Source organism: Hypanus sabinus, chromosome 22, assembly GCF_030144855.1.
Source record: "Hypanus sabinus isolate sHypSab1 chromosome 22, sHypSab1.hap1, whole genome shotgun sequence".
In the NCBI taxonomy this organism is placed as follows: Eukaryota; Metazoa; Chordata; class Chondrichthyes; order Myliobatiformes; family Dasyatidae; genus Hypanus; species Hypanus sabinus.
In genome coordinates this window covers 20,898,924-20,918,324 of record NC_082727.1, presented here as the reverse complement: position 1 = coordinate 20,918,324, position 19,401 = coordinate 20,898,924, and the positions used below count along the sequence as shown (strand labels likewise).

Genomic DNA, 19,401 nt, shown 5'->3' with positions numbered 1-19,401 from the left:
CTTTACTTCCTCTTCTCACTCAATCCTTCCACCCTCACTCCCTCCCCTCACTCTTTCCTCACACTCCCCTCTCACCCCACCTTCCCAGCACTACCTATCCCTCACAAACCCCTCTCATTTCCACCCTCACTATCCACTCCCTCCCTCCCCTCACTCTTCCCTCATCTACATTGCCATCATTCCCTGTCCGTAACACTCTTGTCTTCACTCCCATCCATCAATCCCTCACCCTCACTCTCCTCAATTCCCATCAATCCCTATCACTCCATCCTTCTCCTCTTCACCCTTCCCCCTCTCTTTCTCCACTCATTCACTGTCCCCTCTTCCTGCCCCTCACCTTCTCGAACTCCCTCAGGGTTTATTGATCCTATGTGCATAGAAGCATTCAGTGAAATGTTCTGTTTGCATTAACAACCAACACGATCAAGGATGTGCTGGGGGCAGCCCGCAAGAGTCACCATACACTCCTGTGCCAATATAGCATACCTGCAACATAACAACAACAGCAAAACAAATCCCATTCCTCCTACCAAACCATGCCCAGATACAGCCCTCCAACACCAGGACTGGCTATCTGTGGCCTCCAGCCTCAAGCAGACTCGGACTTGCAGGCATTGGAGTGTCGACTGCCCTAGTTAACTCGTAGAGATTTGAGAACTCGGGGGCTGTGACGTTCAGACTTCATAGAACATGGAACTGTACAGCATAGAAACAGAACTTCCGGCCTGCAGTGTTGTACCAAACCAATTAAATTAGTAAGCAAATGGCCAACTAATCTCTCCTGCTGACACAATGTCCAGTTTCCTCACAATTACATGCCTACCTGAACATCTCTAAAAAGTCTTTAAAGTTTCTGCCTCTTCCACCATCGCAGGCATCCACAACCCTCCTCTGTTCACCTTGCATTGACCACAGGGCTCACTGATCACTGAACAGTAAACACCAGGTCCTCTCCCTTTCCCTGTCTCCCTCCCTCTCTCTCTCTCTCCCTCTCCTCCTTCCTTTCACTTTCTCGCTCAGTCTTCCCCCACCTCCCCAGCCCCCACAATGCACTTACTTCCTATGAGGAAGCTATTGGACGATCCGATGACATCTGCGCCCGTTCTCCGGGACAAGGAACTGGAGCTGTACGTGGCTCCTGTGGGAATTACAAAGAGAATGGTTTTAATCCGTATTCGGGACGTGGCCACCCTTCGGGAGCTCAGCATCATGGTGGACACTACCTGCCCAGCAAATTGCCCGTTCCAGGAGCTCCCTTCTGCAAAGTACTATCAGAGTATTGAAACAAAACTTTGCACCATCTTAAAAGCTTATTTCCCCAAACGGTTAATCTGATCAAACATTCTGGTTACCCCCACCCCCTCTATCTATTACCCCCATCACTGCACTATACTGTAAACACTTTAAAATACTGTTGATAATGCTGTTTGCATCGTTATCTATGCACATTTTATTCCATTCTTGCTTTAACCTCTAACTTTGTTATGTTTTTATTTATATACAATTCTTTATAGTTGTTGGATGTTGTTCATCATTGCATGTTGCACCAACACACCACAGCAAATTTCTAATCCATGTGAATGTATGTAGCGGATAAAGTTGACCCATCTCCATTCAGCAGTGAGCTGCCAGCTGGAACAATGGCTGGGGCACCTCCAGCTTTCCTGGGAGGGCCAGCATTTGGTCTTGGTGAGGAGGAAAGATTGGCGAGTCCTCATGAAGGGTCTCGGCCTTGAATGTCGATTGTTCATCCCCCTCCATAGATGCTGCTTGACCTGCTGAGTTCCTCGGGCACTTTCCTCTGAATTTCCAGCACCTGCAGAATCTCTGGTGCTTAGGACCAGTGACAGATGTCCTTGTCAGGGCAGCAGTTTGGGAAAGATGTGAAGTTCTCAGTGAGGATACAGAGGAGTTGGGGGACTTGGGTTGCATGGATAGGCTGGAGAAGCTGGAGGTGTTCTTGGAATGGAGGAGGTCGCTTGGGGATCTGAGAGAAGGATTAAGATTCTGTACTGGATGGGAATTCAACAGGAACTGGCGAAAAAATAGTTGTCAGGAGAACAGAGGCAGAATAGCAGAATGGAGCTCTCCGCGGTCAGGAAGGGCCTCTTGGCCAACGTAGTAATTCTGTGAATCAATTGTTTGCCCGTCTCACTGGATTCAGGCATGGGCTGCTTCCTTTGGAACAGAACACCGTGCAATTGGTGAACATCCCTGCTCCTGGAAGCCAGGTCATGACCACCACTACTGATCCCAGCTCTCTACTCCAGATGAGTCTAATTCCCGGAAATGATATTCCCCCAGCGCTGAGTGTGGAGCTCCCCCCCCAACACAACTCTCCTGCCACATTCAGAATCCCAAGTAATTCTGGGGTCTGCTGACCACTTACTTGGAGGTAGAGAAGTCACTTTAGTGGTCACCTGCTCAGTAATAACTGCAAAAGAAGAGGGAAGAGCCATTAACATCACGTTGTGTTTACGTAACACCAGAATTGTCCCACAGAGGGTCACAGAGGCATTCACTATCCACCGTTTTTTACCAAGCCCAGGCAACTGAAGGCAGGGCTGACAGAGAAGCCAGAGCTGGAGGAAATGGAAGCTCTACAGGGCTGTGGGTTGAGAGAGACGGGAGCCGAGCTCGGTCAGTGGGTCCTGGGGAGGGGGACCACCGAAGTGTACAGTTAACAACGGTTAGAGGTCTAGATTGTCCAGGTGAACACTGTTGTTGGCTTGTCACGTTGGCAGAGTTAGTACCTGACAGGGACCATGATCTGAGAAATGCAGTGACCAGAGACTGCACGTGCTGGAAGCTGGAACAACAAATAATCTACCGGACAAACTCAGTGGGTCAATCTGTGGGGGAGGGAACTGTTGACATTTCAGGCTGAAAGCTTGCATGAGGATGAGAGCGGAGAGGGGAGATGGGTGGTGTAGAGAAGAGGGGAGTGTGAGAAAGGTCTGGTGGATTGAAGAGGGGCATTAAAGGGAAGCAGGGGTGGAGATGGCCAGTGTAGAGTGGGGAAGGGGAGTGTGAGAAAGGTCTGGTGGGTTGAAGAGGGGCATTAAGTGCCTGTAGGGAAAGGGAGCAGGGGTGGAGATGGCTGGTGTAGAGTGGGGAAGGGGAGTGTGAGAAAGGTCTGGTGGGTTGAAGAGGGGCATTAAAGGGAAGCAGGGGTGGAGATGGCCAGTGTAGAGTGGGGAAGGGTAGTGTGAGAAAGGTCTGGTGGATTGAAGAGGGGGTTTAGGGTCTGGTGGGGGGGTGTGGAGATGGCCAGTGTAGACTGGGGAAGGGAAGTGTGAGAAAGGTCTGGTGGATTGAAGAGGGGGTTTAGGGTCTGGTGGGGGGGTGTGGAGATGGCCAGTGTAGACTGGGGAAGGGAAGTGTGAGAAAGGTCTGGTGGATTGAAGAGGGGGTTTAGGGTCTGGTGGAGGGGTGTGGAGAAGGAAGCTAGAGGCAGGATTAAATGACGGATGGAGACAGACAGAGAGGGGTAGGTAAAAGAGAAACATAATCAGATGGAGCAGCTGATGGAGGGGTGGATGAAGATGAGAGACAGCTGCTGGAGTGTGATGAGCAGAGACATCAGGGTGAAATACTCCGGTCTGAGAAATAACCAGGTACCACCTAACAAACATGACAACCAGGTTACTCAACAAAAACACCAGTCCTGAAGCAGCTCCTAGGCTGGTCATCCATGTCCCTCCAGGGGATAGAATTCAAGACATACTGACTGAAGAAACTTCTCCTCAATTCAGTCTTGAAGTGGACCACCCCAGTTCCCAGATCAGCCCCCTGCTCCATGGGAGTACATCCCCCTGAAGAACTGCAAGAGCATTGTGAATTCAATGTGATTCTCAACTCTTGCCATCTCCAGGGATCATTCCTTGGACATCCTCTCCATTGATTCCTCTCAGCACACCTTTCCCCTCACTGACTCACCTTCCTGGCCAGCATCACTCACCATTGTCCAAGAAGCCCCCTCGATCTGCCTTCCTGCTCCTGGTGTGCTCGCTTTCAAAGATTCCTGTGGACAGATAGAGGAAGGGTGGAGTTAAACAGATAAAACAGCCTGGTGTCCATTCCCTGTGTCCAGATCCCATGTCTCCACCTGCAACCAATCTCTGTGCCCTCTGAGCCAGCCACAACGAGTGCTGTGGTTTACGACCACACCCAGGGCCGTTACGTGACATAGCTCAATACTCCTTTAGTTTGCTCCCTCCCACAAGGTTCCCTCCACACCGCCAGGAACACACTGGACAACCTACCAGAGTCTAAGTGGTCACCGTGGGTCAGTTTGTGGTAACTTCCAATAACCTCCATCTCATTATCAGCTGCGGAGAGAGGGAGAGAGAGAAGTCCATTATACACAGAGATATTACCATGTCACCCAGAGCTGGGAGACGCACTGAGGGTGTTACTGAGGACACTAGTGATCGGAAGTGATGGAGGGGGTAAGGCTAAAGGGAGGGTCCAGGTTTTAACTGAGGGGCATGGAGAGGGTGAACAGCAGGGAAAGGGTTATCCCGTCTATCAACCAGAGACAGGCAGGAGACAAGCAAGTGTTTCCTTCCTCAGAGAGCTGGGGTCTGAGACTCGCTGCCTGATTGAGCGGGACGGGTCCAGGACATAACTCTGAGAGTGGCCAAGTCCATCAGGGTTCACTTTTAGCTGCAATTATGAGGGTAATATCTCAATACCCTGTCCCATTGATGGACAGTTAAACATATGAGGGGTGATTGATAAGTTTGTGGCCTAAGGTAGAAGGAGTCAGTTTTAGAAAACCTGGCACATTCATTTTTCAACATAGTCCCCTCCTACATTTACACACTTAGTCCAGCGGTTGTGGAGCATACGGATCTTGGACCTCCAGAAAGTGTCCACAGCAGGGGTGATTGATAAATTTGTGGCCTAAGGTAGGCAGGAGATGAGTTATACGCTCTCGTTACATGCACGTGCAGGTCAACTCAGTGATTATGCAGAAAGTTTGAAGTTAATAACTCATCGGGGTGATTGATAAGTTCGTGGCCGCGGGTAGAAGGAGATGAGTTATTAACTTCAAACTTTCTGCATAATCACTCAAAGAGTTGAACTGCATTTGCATGTAACGAGAGCTGTATAACTCATGTCCTTCTACCTCAGGCCATGAACTTATCAACCACTCTGCTGTGGACACTCTCTGGAGGTCCAAGATCCGTATGCTCCACGACCGCTGGACTAAGTGTGTAAATGTAGGAGGGGACTATGTTGAAAAATAAATGTGCCAGGTTTTCTAAAATGGCTCCTTCTAGCTTAGGCCATGAACTTCTCAATCACCCCTCGTGTATGCACTCAGAACTCTCGGGAGTTCCCCACTTCTCTCACAGCACAGTGTTCCCTCAGTAACGCCACTCCTACTGTGCAGCACTCCCTCAGTACTTCCCTTCAAACAGTTCAGTGCCTTCTCAGTACCATCTCCCTTCCCCAACTGTGTGACAGCCCTCAGTATTATGGTGGATTGACCTCGTCCGCCACTGGGTTTGATCCTATGGTTATTCAACTTCGAGGGGAATGAGGCCAATGTGAGTTCTCAGCTGATGTGTGGAACTCACCAATTAGGTGCCTGGGGGAACATGTGGAGGGCTGGACTCCTCACAGACCCATCACCGGAATCAAACAAGACCCCCTCCTGGGAATTTTTCAGGGTGCTGGATCCCAGTGCTCACTGCCTGCAGCCGATATTCCCAGTGGGATCACCAGTTGATCCCAGCAGGACGTCAAGACCCTGGGCACGTTGATTGTCCTGAAGAGGTTTAACCCTGGTCCCTGACTGCTATCCTACTACTGTGATTGCTTGGAAAGCTTCAGTCTAAGCTTTTTACACAAAGTCTTGTAATCTGAGCCCCTCCCAGATTTTGTAAACAGATCAGAGAGTTAGAAAGCTCCTGGGCTCGACCTCCATCAGAACAATTTGGTGGTTAAACCAAGGTTCAATCGACTCACATTGCAGACAGATGAATCAGCCTTGGCACAGGCTCTGGGGAGTTAACTCTGACTGAAGTGGGGAGGGGATGTTTCAGCAGGACCTGTCAGCACCTGAGAGGGAGTGAGGGAAGGGCTGGGTGAGTGAGCAGGGAAGAGGGAGGGAGCTGATGAGAGGGATGGGGTGAAGGAGGGAGGTGTTGGGGGAGGAGTAAGGAGAGTGGGGGTGTTTATGGATTAGAGAAGGGATTGTGGTGGGGTGGGGTGAATCTCAGATTGAAACCTATCAGATACTGAAAGGGCTGGATGGTTGAACATAGAGAAGATGTTTCCATCAGTGGTGAGAGTCCAGGATTCAAAAGCAGAGACTCAGAATAAAGAGAACTGAGGTGAAGGGGAGATACTTTAGTCAGCAGATGGTGAATCTATGAAATGTTACCATCATTGAGTGTTACAGGAAGGTGGGAGAATGGGATTGAAATGAAATCAGCCACAATTATATGGTGGAGCAGATTCCGTGGCAGACTGGCCTAATTTGATCCTTTATCTTATGGTCTTACAGAATGGGGAGTTGAGTGAACGTAGTGGAGAGCGAGAGTGAAAGACAGAGGGAGAGGTACGGAGACATTTATATCTGGTTCTCTGTCTCCTGTGCATAACTCTCAGTCTCTTTATCTTCACTCCTACACACATTCTCTCACTTTCTCTCCACTCTTACTCTCTTCCCAGTAACATTCTCTCCAGTCTTTTGCACTCTCCCGCACTGGGTTTTCTCTCCCACTCTCAGTTCCTCTCTCCCCTCTCACTTTCTCTTTACTCCCTCGCGTTCTTTCCTCACACACTTCCTCTCCACTCTGTTCTGTTCTAGAGTTCGTCTTACTCCTGTTATGCAGAGTTCTGGAATAGAGCATCCAGAATCCATGCCTCAGCAAGAGTGTATAGCATGGGAGGAATGCAGCAAAGGGTCACTAGAAAGAATCCATGAGACATAGGAGCAGAATTAGGCCATTTGGCCCATCTATTCTGCTCCTCCATTCCATAATGACAGATTTATTATCCCTCTCAAACCCATTCTCCTGCCTTCTCCTCTAACCTTTGAAACCCTTACTAATCAAGAACCTGTTAACATCCACTTTAAATATACCCAATGAGTTGGCCTCTACAGCAGTTCATGGCAATGAATTCTGCAGTTTCACCACCCTCAGCTAAAGAAATTCTTTGTTCTAAAGAGATGTCCCTCTATTTTGAGGCTGTGTTCTCTGGTCCTAGACTCTCTCATGAATGGAAACATCCTTTCCCCACTCACTCTCTCTATGCCTTTCAATATTCAATAGGCTTCAATGAGATTACCCACCTCCCCCATTCTTCAAAATTCCAGTGAGACCTAGCCCAGAGCCATCAAACGCTCCTCAAACACACTCATTCCCGGAATCATTCTCGTGAATTTCCTCTGGACCTTCTCCAATGTCAGCACATCTTTTCTTAGAAAAGGGGTCCAAAACAATTCAAGTGTGGTTTTACTAATACCCCAGAATTGGAAGTTTTCTCAGCAGTAGGAGCAGGCCATTCAGCCCTTCTTGCCTATTCCACATATGGTTGATCTTCGGTACTAACCCCTCACCATCTAAGAATGCAGAGATCCTTGTTTTGAATAGAGTCGGCGGTTCACCACTCTCTGATTGAGGAATTTCTTCTCAGATTGAAAGGTTAACAACATTATGAGCCAAAGGGCCAGTACTGCGCTTTACTGTTCCATGTCCTATCTCCATTCTGAATGGTCAGTCATTTTGAGATGACAGACCCCCGGCCAGGAATGGTATCAACTGCACATTCCCTTTAACACGCTCTCCTCTCCCCTTAAGCCTGTGTCCTCTGGTTTTCAATACCCCTATCACAGGGACTGAGGCACTGGAGACTGACAGGGTGATTGGCAAGAGGCTGTCTCCCTGGGCTGGGTTTCAAGAGGCACAGGCTCCACACAAGGAGTAAAGATTCAGAAGCTGGTTTTTCAGCCCGATCGGTCTGTGCTGGCACTTATGCTCTACCTCGGTGTTTCCTCGCCTGGACGCCTCTGCCCCTCCGCGCTCTTGCTGCTCCTGGGGAGTGGAGTTTCTCTTCAATCCCCTGTTCAGCACCTTACAAACCTCCGTCACCATTCAGCCATTGCCCTTGTGCACACCCTTTCCTGAACACCAGCACCCTGATGTTCCTGGTCAATCATCTCTGTACCCTCTCTAGAGCTGGCCAGACCTCTACACAGGGTGGTCTTCCCAGTGTGGTCCAGCCAAGGTGCATAGGGGTCCAGTTTCTCCACTTCTCTATCCCAGTGCCTACAGCCTTGCTAACCTATTTTGAGTTTGTTCTGGTTGCCCCATTACAGGAAGGATATGGAGGCTTTGAAGAAGTTTGTTAGGGTGCTGCCTGGATTAGAGGGTAGGAGCTAAGAGGAGAAGGTGGACAAACTGAGGGCAATCTCTGTGGAGCGCCAATGGCTGATAAAAGTATGTAGAATTATGAGAGGCATAGTTAGGGTAATCTCAGTCCGAATCTGTCACCCAGAGCAGAGATATCAAATACCAGAGGACATGCATTAAAGGTGAGAGCGGGTAAGTTTAAGGGAGATGTGTGGAGCAAAGTTTTTTGAGAGTACAGTAGTGGGTGCCTGGAGCAGGTTGCCATGGACGTGGTGGAGGTAGATACGTATGGCAGAGGCTGTTAGGGACATGCAAGTGCAGGAAATGGAGGGTGTATAGGTCATGTGGAGGAAGACGAGATTTAGTTTAGCATTGTGTCTGGTGGAGACACGGTTGGCTGAAGGGACTGTTCCATGCTCCTGATTCCTTACTTTTCCACAAAGTTGTACTGTCTGTGTGCAGACTCATTACCTCCATTTACCACTTACCCACCCCCCCCCAACTCAGGGCTGATGAGGGTTTGGTGTAATCTCATTAGACTTCAGGGTCTGTCGGTGTCATCCCACAGTGTGAGCGAATCCCTCACCCACCCTACCCCCTGTCCAGAAACTTCGAAACTGGTCTGGAGAAGTTTCTTGGGGAGGGTAGTATGTGAAGACTTAGAAGAATCTCAAAAACCCATGAATAGTGGTGATAGGATGGAGTTAGGTGAGGGCACAGGTTTAGGGTGAGGGTTGGGGGGTATTTAAGTTGATCTCAGAGGTAATCTTCACACACTAGGAGTGATGGGTGTGTGGAAGGGGATGTTGGAGGAAGTGGTTGAGGCAGGTATAATGAGACATGGTCAGCTCAATCCTTTCCCATCACACTCCCCCATCACAACCCCCCCCCCCCCCAAACTTCCCAACACAGACCATGATCTACAAAAGACACTGCCAGTGGAGGAACTCAACAGGTCAGGCAGCATCCATGGAAACGCGTGGGCAGTACGATCGGAAACGTCGGCTCCCTCCACGGATGCTGCCTGACCCGCTGAGTTCCCTCTGCAGACCGTGCGTTGCTCCGGGTTCCAGCGTCCGCTGTCAGGTTCCCGTCTCTCAGGTTCCATGGGAAGGTTACACCCTGCCGCGCGTTCCCTGGCGAATAAACACTCCGATTGGCAACATGCCTGGTGGGGCGAGTGGGGTACGTGATGGAGTGTGTGGAATGGGGTGGGGTAGAATCGGTTGGGAAGAGGCTGCTTGAGGTGGGCAGGGTGGAATGGATGGAACGAGATGACCAGGGTTGAACAGACTGGGTGGGTATTTGGGAGAGGGTGGGACCCTCGGGTGGATGGATTGGAAGACGGTGGGGACCTGGGTGGGAGAACGGTCCTTCTCCCGACCCCGCCGTAGCTCCTACCTGGCCTCGCCTTTCCGCCTCGATTCGGGTGTGCTGTAGATTGCCGCTCGCTTCCTTACTGGAGCTGGGAGAAAGTGTGCAAAGTGTACACCACTGTGTCGGAATGTTTCTCCTTCTCTCTCTCTCTCCCTCTGCCTCACCGCAGTCTCACTCCCAGTCTTGGAAGGGAGGCTCCTTTGTGGAGGCGAAGTGCCGACTCGAAGGGAGTGTCACAGACCGCACCCACACCTACAAAGTTCGCCTCGGGGCCAGGATTTCACCCTCTCCATTTCCAGCGCCCTGGAACCGCTCCATAACGGACCGCGGCCGCCCGGCTGCCAGGATCTAGCAAACAGATTACCCCTGCTTGCTGCATGTGTCCCTTAACAGCTGGCCCGACTACGGCGCTCCCTCAATACTGCCCCTCCGCCCGAGGCGCTCCCTCAGCTATTTTCCACGACAGTGGCTCTCCTTCGGTTTCATAGAACGTTACAGCTCGGAAACAGGCAATTCGGCTCATCTAGTCCGTGCCGAAATATTACTCTGTCTAGCCCATTGACCTGCATCCAGACCACATCCCTCCAGGCCCCTTCACCCGTGTACCTATCCAAATCTCTCTTAAACCTTGAAATCAAAGCCGCATCCATCATTTCCTCTGGCAGCTCGTTCCACACACTCACCACCCTCTGAGTGAAGAAATATCCCCTCACGTTCCCCTTAAACATTTCACCTTTCACCCTTAACCCATGATCTTTAGCTCTTGTCTCACCCAACCTCAGCTTGCTATACCCCTCATAATTTTGAATACCTCTATCAAATCTCCCTTCACTCTCTTGCGGTCCCGGGCATAAAGTTCTAACATAGCTGCTCCCTATATCCGAAGTATTCAAGTCCAGGAAACATCCTTGTAGAATTTCTCTGCATTCCTTCAATCTTATTGACACCTTTCCTGTAGATAGGTGACCAGGACTGCACATGATACTCAAAATTAAGTCTCGCCAACACTTTGGGCATTTTCAATATAACATCCCAACTCTTGTACCAGATATTCTGGTCAAAAGCTATATTTACGACCCTATCCACCTGTGATGCCAGTTTCAAGGAATTATGGACCTGTATTCCCAGATTCCTCTGTTCTACTGAACTCCTTGCCCCACCACTCATCATATAAGTCATACACTGGTTTGTTCTCTCAAAGTACAACACCTTGTACTTGTCTGTATTAAAATCTACCTGTCACTTTCAGCTCTTTTCCCCAGCTGGTCTTAATCCTGTTGCAAGCTTTGATAACCTTCCCCGCTGTCCACTAACACTATGCCCCTAATCTTAGTGTCACCCACACTGGATGGTCTTTTGGCACAGTGTTTCTTTATTACTATCCCTCCGACAGTGTGTTTCTCCTTCAATGTTGACCACAGTAGTGCTCGCTCAGTACCAAACTACCAACAGAGCAGTTCTCCTTCACTGCTGTCCCTCCAACAAGGTAGCACTCTCTCAGCCTGAGCGATCTCATCAGTGGCGGATGTGTTGTGCTCACTGAGTGGATCTGCAGAATTGGGTCGTGTTCTAGGGAACCCACCTACAAAGATCTGAAGCTGACTCCCCTCCCTGAGCTGGACCACTCATGCCCATCTCACTTTGTCCTTACCACCCACCCTACTCACCCCTTCCCTCCTGCCCACAGGCAACTGTTTTCACTCTTTTGGCTGAACTCTGGGATCTCCCTCTGGCTGACAGCTCCCTCAAGGAAGAGAGGTGGGAATGAGCGGAAACAGGTACGGATGGTGAGGAAGGTACGTGGGTTCATCTAGTTGACAGAGACTCCCACAAACAACTCTGATCCACTGAACACATGCTGTCTCTCCACTGACCCCATTGGGTTTTGCTCCCATTGAGGAAAGTCCTTGGGCTCCAGTTCCCAGTGACCCTCAACTTCTGACCCAGGCTGGTCAATCTATCTACTGTATATCCACATTATTCCCAAAACTGACCACAGGCTTCAGTATGTCCACACTGGCTACAGACCCCAAATATATCCACACTGGCCACGGACTCCAAAATATCTACACTGACCATGAAGCCTAGTATGTACGCACTGGCCATGGACCCAGTATGTCCACTCTGGCCACGGACCCCAGTATGTCCACACTGGCCGTGAACCCCAAATATATCACACTGGCCATTGAGTCCAGTATATCCACATTGGCCATGGACTCCAAAATATCTACACTGGCCATGAAGTCTAGTATGTACGCACTGGCCATGGACCTCAGTATGTCCACTCTGGCCATGGAGTCCAGTATGTCCATGCCTACAAGCTGGGATTCCACTACACTTTTCACTCCGTCGTCTGTAAGTCAGGAATGTGATGGAACACTCCACCAACCCTCCAGCTTGACATTGCCCAGGACAAAACAGCTATTTGTTAGCCCACACACACCTTCTACACCACAACACCCCACCACTGGTTCACGATGTATTTCATCTGAAAATGTATGTCAGTAATTCACCTACACTACTCAATAGATTCTCCTAAGATGCACCACAAGAAGGACAAGTCTACAGGCAACAACCAGCCACAGGTTCCACTCCCCGATACAGTGCACTCTGACTTGGAAACACATAATCTCTGTACCTCCCTCTGCAAATGGATTCTCGACTTCCTAACAGGAAGATCACAACCTGTGTGGATTGAAAATAACATTGCCATCTCACTGACCATCAATACTGGCACAACAGGGATGTGTGCTCAGCCCACTGCTCTACTCTGTCTACACCCACAATTGTGTGGCGAGGCACAGCTCAAATGCCATCTGTAATCTTGCTAATGATACAACCATTGTTGGCAGAATTTTAGATGGTGATGAAAGGGCACACAGGAGTGAGATATACCAATTAGTTGAGTGGTGTCACAGCAACAACCTTGCATTCAATGTCAGCAAGACCAAAGAGCTGATTGTGAACTTCAGGAAGGGTAAGATGAGGGAACACAAACCAATCCTCATCAAGGGATCAGAAGTGAAGAGAGTGAGCAATTTCAAGTTCCTGGGTATTAATATCTCTGAGGATCTAACCTGGACGCAACATGAGCTATAAAGAAGGCAGGACAGCAGCTATATTTCATTCAGAGTTGAGGAGAATTGGTTTGTCAATTAAAACACTCAAAAACTTCTACAAAAGTATTGTGGACAGCATTTTGACTGGCTGCATCACCGCCTATCATGGGTGCTGCTACTGCACAAGATCGAAGTACGACATTAATCAGCTCCATTATGGGTTCTGGCCTCCATAGTATCCAAGACATCTCTAAGGAGTGGTGCCTTAGGAAGGCTGTGTCCATGATTAAGGACACCCACCGACCAGGACATGCCCTCTTTTCATTGTTATCATTGGGAAGGACGTACAGAAGGCTGAAGGCACACCCTCAACTATTCAGCAACAGCTTATTCCCCTCCGCCATCTGATTCCTAAATAGACATTGAACCCATGAACACTACCTCACCACTTTGTTTTACTACTTATTTTAACTTAACTATTTAATAGACAGATATATGCTTGCTGTAATTCAACTTCTTTATATCTATTTATCAAGTATTTCATTGTACTGCTACTGTGAAGTTAACAAATTTCAGGACATATGCCAGTGATATTAAACCTGATTCTGATTATTCCCTCATTGTCATTTTGCCACAGACTGTGGAGTTCCCTCCCCATCAGTTTAGTGAGATTAACAGACATACTGATTGCAACAGCTTCTGTGTGGACACTGTAATACCATCAAGGACTGGTTGCTGCTTCCTTAACAACAAACCATGGGTCACCAGTGATCTAAAGGCTCTTCGCAACCACATAGAGAGCCTTTAGCTCAGGAGACAGGGAGGAATTGAAACATGTTCAGAAGGACCTAAAGGAGAAGGTCAAGGTGGCTAAAGAGGAATACAGGAGAGAGCTGGAGAACAAGCTTGGGCAGAGTAGCACACGGGAGGTGTGGAGAGGCATGAAGAACATCACTGGCTTCAATCAGCCTAACTGAAGAGCCTTGGAATGCAGCCATGAATGGGTTAATGAGTTAAACCAGTTCTTCAATAGGTTTGACAACTGGCCCTCCTGTTCACACACCCCTCAGCATAACAGTCAGCTGCTGAGGCACCTAATTATTCCTCAGCACCAATGCCCCCCTCCTTCCTCTCCCCCTCCAGTTCAACACATAGATGAAAACAGGCTACCACTGTCTGCATCCTCTTCTTGCCCTGCACCTACTATCCACACCTCTACATACCAACTGCTATTGACCTAATCTTCACCTCCCCCGGCCACCACCTTTCACCAACTCCCCAGTCATCATGGACTCACCCTCACTACTGAGCAGGTGAGAAAGGCTCTGGGGAAACTCAGACATGGTGAAGCATTGGGACCAGACGATGTGAACCCCAGTGTCCTGAAGGAATGTTCTGAGCAGCTGTGTGGAGTTCTCCAGCGCATTTTCAATCTGAGTCTCAGCCCGGAAAGGGTCCCGACCACGTGGGAAACATCACGTGTGGTCCCAGTACCCCAAGAAGGACCATTCAAAAGCCTTGAATGATTACTGTCCATTGGCCCTAACCTCACACATCATGAAGGTCCTGGCTCATCTCCAAACCCTGGACAGAAGAGCCCTCGATCCCCTGCAGTTTGCCGACCAGGAGCACACAGAGCCTACTTCCACTTGGATAAACAGTGCAGCACTATGAGGATTGAGTTTTCTGATTTCTCAGGTACCTACAATACCATAGAGCCCTCATTGCTGGAAGAAAAGCTCCGTTCACTTCCATTGTAACCTGGATAATGGACTACCAGACTGGCAGACCACAGTTTGTGTAGCTTCAGAGCTGTATGTTATGGCTATCAGCAGCACTGGAGCCCCATGGGGTATTGTATTGGCTCCCTTCCTGTTTACCCTGTATACCTTGGGCTTCAGTTACAACAATGAGTCACACCATTTGCAGTAGTCTCTGATAACTCAGCAATAGTTGACTGTATAAAGGGAGGACAGGTTGTCTTGGTGGAGGACTTTGTGAATCATCTGCAGCTCAGTGTTAGTATAACTAAGGAGATGGTGATGGACTTTAGGAAGACTAAGCCTACACTGCTCCCTGTTACTGTTGATGGTGAGTTTGTGGATGTGGTGACAAATACCTGGGGGTGTACCTGGATGACAGACTTGAGTGGAGCACCAACACAGAGGCTGTGTACAAGAAGGGCCGGAGTTGCTTCTACTTCCCAAGGAGACTGAGGTCCTTTGGAGTATGCAGGCCTCTCCCTCACATGTTTCACCACTCTGTTGTTGCCAGTACAATCTTCTATGCCATGGTGTGCTGGGGCAATGGCATCAACACAGGTGAAGCCAAACAGGCTGAATAAATGGATTAGAAAGGCTGGCTCTGTTACAGGAGTCAAATAGACAAGCTGGGGACTGTGGTAGAACAAAGGACCCTATGGAAAACCCTGGCAATTCTGGACAATGTTTCTCACCCTCTGCATGCCACCTTGGCTGACCAGAGGAGCACTTTCAATAATAGACTAAGACAACTGCTCTGCTTCTAACAGTGCAATATGAGGTCATTCTTACCCTCGGCCATTAGGCTCCATAATGAGTCAACCTATAGCTGGGGAAGTGATGACCTCCCCTCCTGTTAGACTGTTTGTGGTAACTTACTTTTCATTCTTTCTACTTCCCTTCTAATATTTATATCTGTGCACTTGTAATGCTACTGTGACACTGTAATTTCTTCTGGGATCAACATCTTTCTATCTGTTTAAGTGCACCTCCACTCTCCTACTGCAGAAGTTGAAGAAGGTGTCTCACCAGCATTTTCCTGAGGGGCAGGTAGGGATGGGCAATAGATACGGGCTTTGCTGGCATCGCCCCCATTTGTGAGGGAGGGAGAAAGGCCATGGGAAGCTTTGTTAAGGATGGAAGATGCAGGATCAGGAGGAGGACCTGTTCCTGAACATGGCTGATCTTGGCCTCAGCACCACTTTACCTCAACGGCCTTGTCACTTCACTGTCTGCCTTGAATGAATCCCTCGCCTGTGCTCACTGGGGTCACCTCTTCCATCTTCCTGATAATCATCAGATAGAATGGAAGCTGCAGCATTGGGTTTGACAAGAGAGCATGCAGAGGGCTCAGCCCATCCTCTGAATAACAATTCTGGGTGTAATCTCAGCCTGCTATTGACAGAGACCATGGAGCCTGGCTGAATTCAGACAAGAGCAAGCAAAACCAAACACATATTTCCAGCCAGAGTCTGCTAGGGAGAGCTAACAGAGTGTCGGATTAATCCATGACAAAGGGGAACTAGTGCTGAGAAATGTCATTCAGCAATGCCCCACAAGCACACATGTTGTTACATCTTCACCACAGCAAATGGTCCAAGGTTTGGCATGGTCCGTCAGTGGAGTTGCTGGGTTAGGAAAGGCAGGGTCCTGCTCGTGGTGTTTAAGAGCAGGAGTGATGGGTGGAGAGGTTGTGAGAGGGATTCCCAGAGGTCAGACGCAGCAGCAAAGGGCAGGGCCAGTGGGTGATGTTCTGTTACTTGTTCACTTTTCAGGACTTGGGCATCACCGACAAGACTAGAATCTGTTAGTCAGAATCAGACATTCATACAACTGAGAAACAGGGCCTTCAGCCCAACTCCTCCATGTCAACCAAGGTGCCCACCCAAGCTAATCTCGTCTGTCAGAGTTTGGTCCACATCCCTCTGTCCGTTCCAATCCCGTACCTGTCCAGGTGTCTGTTAAATGCTGTTAATGTACCTGTCTCAACCACTTCCTTTGGCAGCTCTTTCCACATACCCACCACTCTCCGTCTGAAGAAATTCAGGTCTCATTTAAATCTCTCCTACCCCCCCCCCCCATTGTCTTAAACCTGTGCCCTTAACTCAAAGATTCAAAGTACATTTATTACCAAATTATCTATGCAGTATACTCTGAGATTTGTCTTCCCCACAGCCACAAAAAAAACCATTCAAATAAAAACATCAAACCCCAAACCTCTCTCACACAAAAAAAACAGATCACACAAATGCAACAAAAAAAGAAAAAAGAATGAAAAACACAGAATATAAAACACAAAACCAAAAGTCCAGGCATGTTCAGTTCATTAACTGCAGGCTGCCCTGATCAAAACCTCCCAAGAGAGCAACAGGAAAAGGGAGAGACCAGAAACCAGAGCCACGTCATAACGTGAACTGCAAAGTTCAATCCACAAACTGTGTCGATTAAACCCTGCTTAAGACCCAGAGTCCGGCACCATCTCTGATAGCTTCGAGGGGTAAAGAGACCATTGAATGCAGGGACCTTCCTCCGGCAGCATTGAGCAAGAGGCTCACCCTCTTGATGGCACCACCCTCTCACCTCCTGCACTTGCCTTGATGATTTAAACCCTCCCCAGCAAGGAATGATGGCGGGCTCACACTCTGTCTCCAGGCTTCTTGGCCTTGAGGCCACACACTTCACTTGAAGCCTCCTGGAACCCTCTTGGAGACAGCAGAGCACCAGATCACTCAATCGGCCCAAGAGCACACTGCCGAAACGTAGATCACCGGCTCCAACAGTAGCAGAACCACATTTGAAAGGAAAAGACTTAAGAGTAGAGAAAGGAGTAGTTTTGCGAACTGCCTGGAGGATGTCACTCTGCTCGTGTTGTTTGCTGGTGTCAGATTCCCTTTCCCTTGGAAAAATACTCAGAGCATTCAACATGCCTAAGCCCCACATGATTTTATACAACTACATAGGGTCAGCTCTCAGCCATCCACACTTCAGGGAATAAAGACCTAACCTACCCTATATCAGGCCCTCAAGTCCCAGGAATGTTCTCATAAGTCCTTGCACTCTTTCCTGCCCAAAACTGAACACAATACTCCAGGTGTGGCCTCATCAAAATCTTGTACAACTGCTCTAACATCCCAAATCCTGTACTAAATTGACCATTCTGGTTGTCTTTTCAACTGATGGCAGGTCGGGCCTTTTGGAGTCAAGCACGTTGGGGTTGTGGAGTCATGTGCATTCTGGCCCAGGTTATACCTGCAGATTTCCTCTCCTGAAGGACTATATGGAACCAGATAGAATCTTAACCACCATCCTGGGGGATTTTTGGCTATCATTGTAAATTTTATTTTGAAATACAGCACGTAACTGTGCCTGCGAACTGTGCCTGCCAGCAGCCCACTGATTTAAGCCTACTTTAATCACAAGACAAAGGAGCAGAAGTAGGTCATTCGGCCCATCAAGTCTGCTCCGCCACTCCACCATGAGTTAAACTATTCTCCCATCTAGTTCCAATTTCTGGCTTTTTCCCAATATTCCTTGATACCCTGATTAATGAGAGACCTATCAATCTCCTCCTTAAACATCCTCAACGATCAGGCCTCCACAGCTGTATGTGGCAATAAATTCCATAAATTCATGACCCTCTGGCTAAAAAATTTTTTCCTCATCTCTGTTTTAAATGGGTAGCCTCTAATTCTAAGACTGTGGCCTCTTGTCCTGGACTCATCCACCAAGTGAAACAGCCTTTCCACATCTACTCTGTCCAACCCTTTCAACATTCAAAATGTTTCTGAGATACCCTCTCATTCTTCTATACTCTAATGAATTACAGTCCAAGAGCCCACAAACGCTCCTCATATGTTAGCCCCTGCATTCCAGGAATCATCCTCGTAAATCTTCTCTGAACTCTCTCCAACATCAGTACATCCCTTCTAAGATAGGGGGGCCCAAAACTGCACACAGTATTTCAAATGGGGTCTCACCAGTGCCCCATAGAGCCTCATCAATACCTCCTTACTTTTATACACTATTCCTCTTGAAATGAATGCCAACATAGCATTCGCTTTCCTTACTGCCGATCCAACCTGGTGGTTAACCTTTAGAGTATCCTGTACGAGGACCCCCAAGTCCCTTTGCACTTCCGATTTTTGAATTTTCTCCCCATCTAAATAATAATCTGCCCGATTATTTCTTCTTCCAAAATGCACAACTGTACATTTCTCAACATTGTATCTCATCTGCTACTTCTTTGCCCACTCTCCTAAACTGACCAAGTCTCTCTGCAACCTTTCCGTTTCTTCAACACTTCCTGCTCCTCCACCTATCTTAGTGTCATCCACAAACTTAGCCACAAAACTATTTAATCCATAATCTAAGTCATTGATATACAGTGTAAAAAGAAGCGGCGCCAACACCGACCCCTGCGGAACACCACTAGTAACCGGCAACCAACGGGAATAAGATCCCTTTATTCCCGCCCTTTGCTTTTTGCCTAACAGCCAATGCTCTACCCATTCCAATATCTTTCCTGTAATTCCATGGGCCCTCATCTTATTAAGCAGCCTCTTATGCGGCACCTTATTGAAGGCCTTTTGAAAATCCAAATACGCAACATCCACAGTCTCCCTTGTCAATTTTATTTGAGATTACCTTAAAAAATTCCAATAAGTTGGTGAGGCAGGATCTTCCCTTTATGAAACCATGCCGGCTTGGGCCTATCTTGTCATGCACCTCGAGGTATTTCATAACCTTGTCCTTGAGGATCGACTCCAAGAACTTTCCAACTACCAATGTCAGACTAATAGGTCTGTAATTTTCTTTTTGCTGCCTCCCTCCTTT

The 19,401-nt window shown here is 48.5% G+C and overlaps 1 protein-coding gene across 1 annotated transcript in view; it reads right to left on the bottom strand.

Annotated features, from left to right (window-relative positions):
• LOC132379743 (collagen alpha-1(XVII) chain-like) overlaps positions 1–9,909 on the bottom strand; it is a 71,413-nt gene extending 61,504 nt beyond the window's left edge. Inside the window, exons 1-5 of the mRNA XM_059948027.1 lie at positions 9,774–9,909; positions 4,266–4,331; positions 3,962–4,024; positions 2,390–2,434; positions 1,058–1,138 (exon numbers count right to left, since the gene is read on the bottom strand). Coding sequence (XP_059804010.1) covers positions 1,058–1,138; positions 2,390–2,434; positions 3,962–4,024; positions 4,266–4,320 — 244 coding nt within the window. The 5' untranslated portion in view covers positions 4,321–4,331; positions 9,774–9,909. The remainder of the gene's footprint in view (positions 1–1,057; positions 1,139–2,389; positions 2,435–3,961; positions 4,025–4,265; positions 4,332–9,773) is intronic.
• Positions 9,910–19,401: the final 9,492 nt, after the last annotated feature.